Raw genomic sequence first — 12,793 nt, 5'->3', positions numbered from 1 at the left:
CAGAACAGAGATAGTCTTTCATATAATATTTATATTATTATATATTATATTGTATTAAGTTACATTTTATTTTGAGAGAGGGTTTTTAACAAATCATACTCCCTATTAAAATGGTAAATCACAATATAATGCAACTTACTAGACTAATGGCTTCTGGTGTTTCCTCTGGTTCATCTCACTTTTTGGATTTCACCATCACCATCATTTTTTACAAATTACTCTTGTTTATAGTTCTTCTGTAGAAAATATCTCCTCATATTCTCATGACAATAGAGCAGTGTTTCTCAACCTTGACAATTTTAAGGCATGTGGACTTCAACTCCCAGAATTCCACAGCCAGCATTGCTGGCTGTGGAATTCTGGGAGTTGAAGTCCACATGCCTTAAAATTGTCAAGGTTGAGAAACACTGCAATAGAGGCTTTAGATATTCACTATTTTGAAAAATAGTTCAGTTTTCACACAGCCATGAATATACAAAGTGTGTTCATGATAAATTTTGTCTTAGACCAGTGGTTCTCAACCTTCCTAATGCCGCGACCCTTTAATACAGTTCCTCATGTTGTGATGATCCCCAACCATAAAAGTATTTTCGTTGCTACTTCATAACTGTAATTTTGCTACTGTTATGAATCGTAATGTAAATATATGATATGCAGGATCAGACTCTAGACTCCAGAAGATAGAACCATCCAAGAAAAGGAATTCCACAACTACAGGTAGTCCTCAACTTACGACCATGACTGAGCCCAACATTTCTATTTTCTAAGCAAGGCAGTTGTTAAGTGAGTTGCACCCATTTTACGACCTTTCTTGCTGCAGTTGTTAAGTGAATCACTGCAGTTATTAAGTTAGGAACACAGTTGTTAAATGAATCTGGCTTCCCCATTGACTTTGCTTGTCAAAAGATTGCTAAAAATAATCACATGACCCTGGGACACTGCAACCGTCATAAATACAGGCCAGTTGCCAAGCATCCACATTTTGATCACATGACCAATAGAGAATGGAAGAAAGGAAAAGGGTTATAAATAAAAAAATCAGAACCCCTGTAACATTTTGTGGATGAAGCGAGGGGTTATGTGACTACTTTTTCATGGAAGTTTCCCAAAACAGAAGGATACGACTTTACAGCTGTCCCAGATTCCAGCTATTTCATTCCCTCCTTCCAACATTTTCACCTTCCACTGAGCGTACTTGATTCTCATCTAAATGTTTTCTGACAAGTCCCTCTCTCAATGCATTTCCTTTTTCCTAACAATTTCTGGCAGTGAAGTATACACTTCCCCAATCGGAGCCTTTTGATCCCGACCAGGCGGGAGGCAAAATAAAAGGAAGCCGTTTAAAGACGGGAGGAGGGAAAATCCTGATTCATGATGAAAAAGGCAAAGGGAACCTCGCAATTCAGGCAGGCAGGCTTGCTGGCTTTCTCGCCCACGCCAACTCCCTTCTCTTCGCTTGCAGCTGGGCGATTCCAAGTTTAAGCGCAGCTCCTAGCAACCCCGAGGAAAATCCCATGGATGGGGGTGGGAAGACACAATTAAGGTGCTTGCAACCCCCCACACACACACAAGGGCAGAGACCAACCCCAGTTTTTTTTTTAAAAAAGCTAAGATTAAAAAAAAATCCAAAAGCGCTATTTAAAAAAACAATTGCACTGAATGCATCAAGATGAGCTGGCGGAAAGAAAAGATGATCACCGGCGCTTTTATTCACAGACACCAGATTTTTTTCCCCAAATCCTAAAATGTCCATTCCTCCCTCCAAAAGGGAAGGAATCAAAATACAAAAGGAACCCACCCGCGGCAAAGCCCTCTGGCGTGCTGATTCCACAGCTAACAACCCTTCCCTCCTTCCTCCTCTTGCCTCATCCTCCCTCAACTCCCCGCCAGCCCATCTCCCCTCTTCCACAGAGGCGCGAGCGACTGCACGCAAGCGCGATTTGGAGCAGCTCCGCCGGCTTCACAGATTCCCCGGGAAGATACGTCATGGACCCCAATGTCCGGACCTCCGCTTCTGATTGGTGAAAATGCTGGGAGAAGGCGGGCTGAGTCGGCTTTTGCTAGCTCTACCTGAGAGGCGGGGAGTTGCTCCTTTGATGCTTTAAGTCTTACCATTCTCTGTGTTGTTTTTATCCTCCTGGAGACGGATAGAGGAGCGGTATCTCGGTTCCTAAGACCATCAGAAATATGTGTTTTCTGATGGTCTTAGGCGACCCCTGTGAAAGGACCGTTGGACCCCTAAAGGGGTCGCGACCACAGGTTGAGAACCGTTGTCTTAGACCATTTATTGAATCAGTTCAGTTCATCCTGAATTGTTTCATTTTTTTAATAGAAGGTGGTATGAATGGGATCATTTTTCACCTAAATCCCATTCATCTAAAGGTACAAGGTACAGTAGAAAGTATGAACATATTATTTGCAAGTGTTATATTGAGACTAAGTATGTATGTTGAGGGGGGAGGTAGATGTATATCGATGCCTTTAGATCATTGAGTTTTTTCTGAAATCTCTATAAAGGTCATTCTCGACTTACAGTCACTTTAGTGACTGTTCAAAGTCTCAGTGGTACTGAAGAAAGTGACTTATGACCAGTTTTCATACTTAGGATCATAGCTGCATCCCCATAGTCACCTGATCAAAATTCAGATGCTTGACAACTGACACATATATATGATAATTGCAATGCTGCAGGATCATTTGATCATCTTTTGCAACCTTCTGATAAGCAAAATCAATGGGGAAGCCAGATTCACTTAGAAGCCATGTTAGTAATTTAACAACTGCAATGATTCACTTAACAAATATGGCAAAAAAGTCGTAAAATGGGGCAAAACTCACTTAACAAATGTCTCACCTAGCAACAGAAATTGTGATTGTAAACTGAGAACTACCTGTATCCAGAAACATTTCCTTTTCTGTAATAATGTGCTTATGTGCAGTGATTTTACCTTTTCATCTGCTACATTTGTGAAACTATATAATATATTGTACAGTAAAATGTTTAATTTTTGTTTTTTGTTAGGTTTTGAAAGTATTTTAGAAGGGCTTTATGGACCAAGGCTACGAAGAGACCTCAGTTTATTTGAAGGTAAATAATAATTATTAAAAAAGCTAGCATCTTAATTGTATGCTAAATGTTTAAAACTTTTTTAATATTGAGAAATATTGCTGATCATTTTAACCTAAATATTATGATTTAATATTCACCTCTTTTAAAGTTATTACTTAAAATAGCAAACATGCAGTTAGATTTTTAATCTATGAAGTCCTTGAATTAAATAAGCCAATCTAGAGTTTTCTGCATTTGGAATACTAAAACTCTTATTCCTTTCATTAGGAATCTTAGGAAAGGAAATACAGTAATAGCATTGAATTGTGTAAAAACTGATTAAACCTGAAAACTTTAGTGATTTCATATCAACTTGCTCTTTATGTAGTATGCCCTGCAATGTAATTTGTTTCTTTTGTTTTTGTAAAAGAATGCAGTTTCTTTGGAACATAACAGAGCAATTCTTTAATGAGAACTGATTTAACTACCTAGAATCAATAGAATCAGACAATAAATTTTGGGGGTTAGGGGTTGGCTGAAACTTTAGAATTCTTGGTAGATATTTATGTTTAAGTGTTTCCCTGGGGATACAGTTTCCCAGACAGCATCATCTTGATCATTAATGGTGTATAGTAAAGATGATGCTCAGAGGCAGTACAGAGCACACTAGCATAATGAGAGGCACATATTTAGCCTTTCAGATGTCATGGAAAAAGGAGTAAGAAGTGCTTGTTGGGAATATATCTATCCTGTGAGAAGATACTTCAGCTGATATTGGCAGCATCTTACATGGTTTGAAGGCATGCTTTCATGTATGATACAAGACTGAAATATCTCAGAAAATAGGTATATAGGAGGAAAAAAAAGGGTTTCTGGATGAGGGCATTTAGAAATTAGAACACAGCATCAGAACATGGCAGCAGATCGGTAGCCCAGTTTTGGCAAAGAACTGATAACTTTAGAGTGGAGAATTGCTTTCTCACTTTAACCATTTTCCTGTCAGCAGCAACTCTCTGGACACTTAGAATTATGCTAAGAAATGCTACGTTGGTTAATAGTATCCTGGACAAATGTTCAAAATTGCTTTGCATTACAGAAATGTCATTAGATGAGGCTGGGTAAATAAATCCTTGTATATTTTACAGGGATTTCCCCAGCCTATTTGTGGCTAGCTTAAATATTTAACATTTTGAACATGTAATAGGCTTTCAAACAAACAAACCAAAAAATGGCTGTTGCAATGTGTGCATAGCCAATACAGGTAGTCATTGTTTATCAACCACAATTGGGACTGGCAACTCAATCACTAAGTTGTAGTCACTAAGCAAACATCATATGACCATAAAAGACTTATGATCTCACTTCCCTTTTGATGAGAAAGCAAATTGTGGTTGTTAAGCAAAACATCAACTGACTGACTTACAATTTTACTTCCTTCTCTATTAACTCAGCTTGTCACAAGCCAATTTATGAAACACACAAATGGCAGTTATGGGATTGTGGGATTCTACAACGGTCATAAATATGAAGTTTAGTTGCCAAACTCCTTTTTTTAAACACCATCATACTTTTGAAGAGTTGTTATATGAGGCAATGAAGCAAGGACTACCTGTATAAAAGATATTGTTTGATTTCCTGTCTTTCTGTAGTCTGCTAGAATATAATCAGTGGCAAAATATTTTTGACTTCTTGTATAAATAAGCATTTTTACTAAAACCTCAGGATGTAAGTTGCCCATCATTTTTATTTTTTGAAATTATTATTGGGGTTTTTATGCAATCTTTGCTTATTGTTTGAAATAAAGTTGTTGTCAAAGATTGGTTTTAGTTTGCAGTATGACCCCCTTTTTTAAAAAAAATCTTAAAATTTAAAATTCAAGTATTGTATAGCAAATAAAATAAAATTCAAGTATTGTATAGCTATTTGGCTTCAAAGAAGATGTCAGAAACACATTGCTGCTCAAGGTGTGGTGCTGTGTGTGGTGGGACTATAATGCTGTAGTGTGATTTTGTTTTATTTTTGTTTTATGTTGCAGTTAATAAGGAGGATTGTGATTCTTTCCTCTCAAGTGTCCCATCACCAGATTTTGAGTGATAAGTGTCAGGATAGTGGTTCTGGTGATATATGTCTTTTTCCATAGTCCGAGGATCTTCTTGCCAAAATAGATATAGGTGCTTTTGGACTACTGCAGATATGTGATTTTAGAGTATATTAAAAGTCAATTGATAAACATACCTCAGGATTTTATTACTTCCATGATAACTTTATAAGGGATACCTGATCTATAGATGGGTAATTATGACTTTTAACACAGAAAATTATTTCTTAAGTTTTTAGATTTACCAGGATTATTTTCCTCTATGTGAATGTGTAATGTGAATCACATTAGTTGATTCAGGGATAGGGAACTATGGCCCTTTTATGACTTGTAGACACCAACTCTGAAGTTGAAGCTGAAATTTATGTTGGCTCAGGAATTCTGAGAGTTGAAGCCCACAAATCATAAAGAAGCTGTAGTTCCCCACCTCTGAGTTAGCTTAAGACTGATATGAGTGATAAGCAATGTATGTCCTTATGGACATTGTCGGATTGTAAGTCCCATTATCTTTCATAGCTTATCACATTGGCTGGGCCTGATAGGACCTGGAGTTTTAACACCTGAAGGATCAATATTGCTAATTCCTTATTTAGGAAATGCTGATGTTACTAAGTTCTCATTGACCTCTGTAATGAGGAAATGGCTGGGATAGTGACAAGATAATCTCTGAGTCTTATTGGAGCCGGGATTCAGGGGACTTGGATTGTCCTAGAAATAATAATGATTGATTGGAGTAATGCTAGAAGAAAACCAGTGATGATTCCAAATGAAGGAAACTAGGGCATATTTCAGATTTTCTGTGGTTGTGTATGAACACTATTTGCCATGTAGTTTTTCAGCATAGTTGGTATCACAATGGTCTGTTGTATCATGAGCCTCAGGCAGAGATCAAAGATGCTTCCTAGTTTTCTGAGACCAGTTAAGACCAGATACATATATGGTCTTAATTGAAAATGGCACTGATAATAATTTTGGATTATCTGTGAGAAATATATGATAAGCTGAATGTTCCCTGATTTGCACTACCTGAAAATATGGGCAGAATATTTGGAGTTATGAGACTAATCAGTTGTATACTTTAGTTTTGCTTTTCTTTGTTATTTACAGTAGGCAAATAGGAGTGGAAGAGCAGTTCCATTAATGCTTTATAAAAGAATTTCAACCTCCACTACTACAAATCCCAGAATCTAGCTAGATTCCATTCTAACACATGGCAGTCAAACATGTAATGGCATCTTGATTCCAGAGACTGTGTTGAAAGAAATTGTCCAGTTCTATATTACCAATTTTTCTGATGCAGAAAATAAGAACTGGATACCAGTTACTAAAAATTAAGAAATCTTTTTATTTTGAGGGCTCTCTCAGCAGATTTTAATTCTCTGTACATCAGTCCTTAATTAATCAAACAGCATTGGTATTCTGAAAACAGAAATTTTAGCAGACTTGGAGCAATCTCAGGATTTGCAGAAGAAGAATAAATTTTTATATCAGGCAGAAATACTTGTTCTTATTTGTGTTACTGTGCTTTTGTGGTAATAGATTAATGATCTGACTGTGTCTTTCTGGCATGATTTATGCAAGATTTGAAAAAGTTATTTGCCAAGATAATGGCAGTTGCATTTATTGAATATAGCAAGCCCATCAAAACTTTGGAATACAGTCAGACAGGAAAATCTGCCATTTCCTGGCCTTGGAATAGGAACAGTCAAAGAATGTAGGTTCTTGGGGTAGTCTTCAACTGGCCACTGGCTATATTTCCTTTAAATAGGTCCAGTGAGAAAGGGTCTGGTGAGCTTGCTTAAAAGCACTCAGGTACCTATGTAATGAAAACCATCTCCTGAACTTCAATTGGCTAGTCATTTTAGATTTCTATTAGCAAATGTGGTGGATCAGATTATTTCTATGTGGCTTCTTACTGCCTGGTGATCCCAAAAGACTTCTTTTTTGAAGAATTCCTGGAGATAAAACACCTGAAGAGGTGTTTAGAGCTGTTTTGGAGGAAGACAAAGAATGAATCTGACCAAGCATGTGCAAAAGCCTATATGAGAAATTATACCATGAAGATGAGCAGCAAAATTCAGTTAATTCTCTACTCTTATTGCATCTGCTGTTCAACAGCTCTTTTTTGGGTGGCACATTCCTGCATGGGACTATTTGCATGGCACTGAATATAATTTTCTAGGCATCTAAGCAGATAAAATTGCTCAGATTAATTGGTTGGACTCTCACTGAGTTAGAATCCAGTTGAAGTGACAGAGGTGCTGCCTTGTTTGGTTAACAAGGAAGAACTGACATGTGAAGAAATAAACAGGATCCTTGGCTCTAGTCAACCCTTTCAGTTAAATCAGCATCTCTTCCCCCTTTTCCCCCAAGGCCATTTGCACATTCCATTACAGCCCTATTAATTGGCCATCTTTTTATTATATCCTTACTGGTTTATGAGGGTTGTCTGAGAGATAATATGAAATTGGGTCCATGTAATGATGCTACATCCTTAAGAGAGGGTATCTATTGGCCTTGAAAAAGCATTAATGCATCCATTCCTCCAGTGTCCTAGACAATCTTCAGGCATTCTTTAATCTCCCTTTTGGAGAGAAATTTGTTGAGAAGATGGTTGAATTGCAATTACAAAGGGCCAAGGAAGAAACAGATTATCTGGATGTTCTGGACCAACTGCTTCTAAAAATTGTGGTTTTCCGTCTTTTTCTGTAGCCAGTCCCAGTCATTCTATTGTTTAATATCTACAAGTTGCTACTGTTGGTCTGGAGACAAATATCATCAGTATGCAGATGATACTTGGTTGAAATCTCAACTAAATAATCCTGCCTTGTTCCAGTGCTTGGACGCTGTTTAGATTAAGAGAGAAGGATTCAGCTCAATCCTAGCAAAATAAAGTAGGTTCTTCAATCACTTGGTTCGATGAATCTTCTAGTCCTGAATAGGGTTGCATTGTTCTAGTCAGAACTTGTGTAATCTGGGTTGATTGTCATTTCCAGCTGAAGGAGCAGGTGGCAGAGGATCAACCTATATGAGAGTTGTGTCCATTCTTGGACAAAGAGTCCTTTCTTCCAGTCATCCTTCATCACCTTCCAAATATACTGTTACAGTAGATTCTGTATGGGATTATTCTTAAAAAGACAATCAGAAACTATAGGTGGCACAAGTAGCAATGGATAAATATCTACCCATGTAATACCTATGCTGCATTAGCTATTCTAATCAGTTAGCTTCCAGGTGGAATTCAGGGTTCCTGTATTACCTTCAAAACCATATATGGCAAAAGACCTAGTTATCAAAATGCTCATCTGTCTCCCATAGAGTCTGCCCATTCTATACAATCCAATAGAGTTGGCTTGCTTTGGGTTCTATTAATTAAACAGTGAACCGACCAGGACCTAGGAAGCAATTCTTCCCTATTGCTACATCTGCCATCTGGAACAGGTCTCCCTGGATGCATGTATGGTTCCCATCCTACCTATCCTACCCACGTTTAAGTGGCCCTTAAATTTTGGTTCATCCCCCAGGCCTGGGATTTGCGAATGGTTGGGAGGATGGAGCAAATGTTCTTTTTAATTTATTGCCTGTGGTTGACACCTGTTCTATTATTCTGTTTTCTACTATTTTTAGTTGTGCCCAGAATTATCAGGAGGCCTAGAAATTCGATGAGTAAATAATTAAATGGAGGTCTGTCTATTGAAAAGAGACTCAATGTTTGACATAGTTAATTAAAATTAAAGACTCTTTCGTGTGTTTGTAATTTAACTTACATATAAATTCAGAAAAAAAGGATCTTCAGTGAAAGACAAACACACTATTATCCTAAAAAAAAGAATTTTTATTGTGGTCACTGAGCAGAATTGATAATAAAAACACATTAAAAATTAAAATAAAATAGGAAAAATGTCAAACAGACAAGGAATTCTTCACATGGAACATTTATACATGTGATCTCCAATTTGGAGTCTGAAATGGTAGAGACTAGAATGTAAAATTCTGCGTGAGAGAGAAAGCCAGAAATGCTATTTTTAAATCTCATGTTTGCCATAAACTCATGGAAGTCATGCAATCTGGGTTGTATAGATGACATCAGAAAATAATGTCAAATTATTCAGAAGTTCAGGAGAGTAATTTAAATAACAGAATTTATTGTTACTTTTAAATAGGATCTTTTGGAAACAGGTTAACAAGCAGCATTTTTAATTTGTGTTTCATTTTTAAAGTCTCCTGTAAAAAGTAGGAAAAAGCACTTTGCCTATGTAATCTTCCACATATGTAATCAGTCCTGTTTAACTTTATTTATTTACTTATTTATTCATCAAATTTTAAAACTTCCTACCTCCCTCACAGAATACAGGTAATCCTCGAGTTATGAATGTAATAGAGCTTATTGATTACATTCGTAATCTAAGGATTCATTAATTGGATCATGTTAAATGAATGTGATTTCTCCCTGCTTTACCCAATGCATTGATTAATTGAATGCACAGGTCGTTGAGTGCATATGAAGCATCTCAGGGTGTGCTTCTGACTACCCAAGGCCTTCCTGACCCACTGAGATATCAGATAGTGCCCCCAAAGGTTTCCATCCCCTTTGCAAAAGATTTTGGCACAGATGACGGAGGCCTGAAGGAGTGCGAGATTACACCCCCAACGGCTTCCGTTCTTCATGCCAAAAACTTTTTGCAAAGGCGACAGAAGGGTGTGTAAGGAGATGATTGCTTTTCTGCCACATGGCCCTGACTCTGCAGATCTTCGAAAGATAAGTGAGCGATCATTGACAGGATGGGAGGGGGGAATAGACAGGGGGAGTGTTACAGCATCTCTGCGGGCAGTCGTAAGATTGAACAACTGCAGTGGTGCTGCAACATTCGTAACTTCTGAACTCGTAAGTACTTTTGGGGGTGGTGTCGAAAGTTTAAATCATCACTAAGTGAACTATCATAACTTGAATATGAAGATTACCTGTACAGAGGGACTTACTTCCAGATAAATATGCAAAATACATTTTCAGTTTGGATGAGTTCAAAGAAAAGCTGATATAACATATTATTTTTGAGTTAAGTGAGATCAGAGTTTGAATCCCATTGTACCTCAGTGGGAAATCTTAACCTTTGCTTTCTTCCATTGTAAGAATATAAAAGAAAAGAATAAAAGAGGTCCTTGGGGGGAGGAAAATACAATATACATATACTTCTTAAAATTGGCTTGTTCCCAGTTTGGGAATAGCACTGCACCCTTACTCTTTGCACTGGGGCCACTGCAGAGTAAACTATCTGCAACTTGCAACCCTTAATAATAAACCAACTCTTTTTTAATCCACCCAAAGAAACCCCAGGAAAATCTGGTTCTGGGGTTTGGAGCAGGCAAGGAGTGCCTCGAGGCAACAAACACATCAGCACCGGAAGCACTTCATGTCTCTTAATCCAAAATTCAAACAGCAGATTTAGGGAAGGGGTTATGTGTTACTTGTGGCTACATATGTGTGCAGATTAATTTTCAGTTATTTATATTTCATTAGAAATGAGGTTTACATTTGTTATAGGATCTTTTTCAACAACATTTAGCACTAAATTTGCTGACTTTTAGATATCCACCAAAAACTGTTCATCATTTTCAGAATATTTTATTTTCTGATAAACACTTAAAATTGTTCTTCACTACCATTTTGTTTATTACTTATCTGTTTGATTAATCTGCACCGACATAATTTAAAATAAAACTGTAAATATATAATTTGCTTAACTGTACACACATATTTATTTAATGTGTGTGTGTGCATGTACATGTGTGTGAATCCCAAATGAGACAGGTACACATTTCAGCTGATTTATGTTGGAAATATATAGATATGTCTTGAACTTGCAGTTTTGGGATTTTCTTTTTTTATATCAATATTTTATTAATTTTTTATAATCACAAATCCTTAATATTTTATCAGCAACATGTTATCTGGGTTCCAATATTTAGCTTACTAATACATGTTAAACTCCTTTCTCTCTACCTCATTTTTCTAGCCATTGATAAAATGTATCCCATGTTCTAAAGCAGTGGTTCTCAACCTTTTTAATGCCGCGACCCCCAACCAGTCGTAAGTCGAGGACTACTCAACCGGTCGTAAGTCGAGGACAACTCAACTGGTGCAGCACCGTTTGCAGAATGGGACTTTTGGCGGGCTCAGCAGGGCAGAGACAGCCTGGACAATTCCTATTGGCTTTTGAAAGCCAATAGAATTAGACTCTATTCAAGAGAGTCTATTCTATTGGCTTTCAAAAGCCAATAGAATAAAAGGGAGTAACACAGCTAAGGAAAAGGGGGAAAAAATGGTGGATTGCATTGTTTGGTGACCCCCATGAAATGGTCGTTTGACCCCAAATGGGGTCCCGACCCACAGGTTGAGAATCACTGTTCTAAAGTATTTTGAATCTTCTTTCTCCTTCATTTTCAATATAAGTCTGTCCATTTCTGCATAGTCCAAAATTTTCCTGATTATCACTTCCTCTGCTGATAATTCTTCATCTTTCCAATGTTGAGCAAATACAATTCGCGCTGCAATTAGAACATGTAACATTAAATATACACACTCTTTCTCATTATTCCCTGTAATTATATCTAATAGAAATAATTTTGGCTTAAAATCTATGTGTTTTTTTTATCATTTTCTCTAACCATATGTGTATTCTTGACCAAAATCTTTTAGCCTTAGGGCATGTCCACCAAAGATGATAGTATGTGCCTGGTTTTTGTCTACATTTCCAACAATTGCTAGACATATTTTTAAACATTTTTGCTAACCTCACAGGTGGTCAGTACCATCTGTAAAACATTTTATATAGGTTTTCTTTGTAAGCCACCGCCTCTGTTATTTTAGAATTTCTTTCCCAAAGTCTTTGCCAGTTTTCTAGTTCTATGTTATGCGCAAAGTTTTTTGCCCATGTTATCATTGTTTCTTTAACTTGTTCCTCTTCCATCTTTAAACTTAGCATGTACTTATACAGTTTCTTAATCAATTTTTCATCTGATGCCAATAGTATCTGATCAAATTCTGTCTGTTCTTTATAGAATCCAGATATTTTAGCATCTTTTTCATATCTCATTTGAATTTGCAGGTGTGGCCACCATGATAGATCAATACCCTGTTCTTCTAGTTCTTGTCTAGATTTTAGTTTTCCTTCAATATTCAAAATGTCTTTATAAGTCACAATTTGCTCATACTTAATTAGGTTTGGGTGAACAAACGCTTCCATTGTTGAAAGCCATCCAGGTATTTTCATGTAAATTTTCGCTTCTACTTTTTCCCATTCTAGAACAATTCGTTTCTTATGTAGTGGTTTTGAAAGTATCTATGTATTTTATTTTTCTCATACCATAGGAAGGCATGCCATCCAAGTTGTAGGTCATGCTCTTCTAGGTATAGTAATCTTTTATGTCTAAGAGTTATCCATTCTTTAAACCATGTTAATACAGATGCTTGATACTGTAGTATAGGACCCAATCTGGGAGCCCAGATCCTTCATTTTCTTTTGCTTGTAGCATTTTCAATTTAATTCTGGCTTTTTTTCCTTGCCAAATAAATTTCAAAATCAGTGTATTTAGTTCATAAAAAAATTCTCAATTTTATAGGTATTGTTTGAAATAAGAATAGTAAT

General features: G+C 36.8%; 1 protein-coding gene across 8 annotated transcripts in view; it reads left to right on the top strand.

Annotated features, from left to right (window-relative positions):
• Positions 1-12,793, top strand: part of LCORL (ligand dependent nuclear receptor corepressor like) — a 211,449-nt gene that overhangs the window by 123,310 nt on the left and 75,346 nt on the right. For 7 of the 8 annotated variants that reach the window (XR_005554668.1, XR_005554669.1, XM_039326493.1 and 4 more), the window contains exon 2: positions 3,023-3,088. The exons of the other annotated variant lie outside the window; for it this stretch is intronic. Coding sequence is in view for 4 of the 7 variants with exons in the window: in XM_039326493.1 (XP_039182427.1) it covers positions 3,023-3,088 (66 nt within the window). In the remaining 3 variants the exon portion in view is untranslated. The remainder of the gene's footprint in view (positions 1-3,022; positions 3,089-12,793) is intronic. 8 annotated transcript variants of the gene reach the window in all.

Source organism: Crotalus tigris, unplaced genomic scaffold (assembly GCF_016545835.1).
Source record: "Crotalus tigris isolate CLP2741 ecotype Arizona unplaced genomic scaffold, ASM1654583v1 scf7180000024341.3516292, whole genome shotgun sequence".
Taxonomy (NCBI): Eukaryota; Metazoa; Chordata; class Lepidosauria; order Squamata; family Viperidae; genus Crotalus; species Crotalus tigris.
Note: the sequence above shows the minus strand (reverse complement) of the source record. Positions and strands in the feature narration are given on the sequence as shown.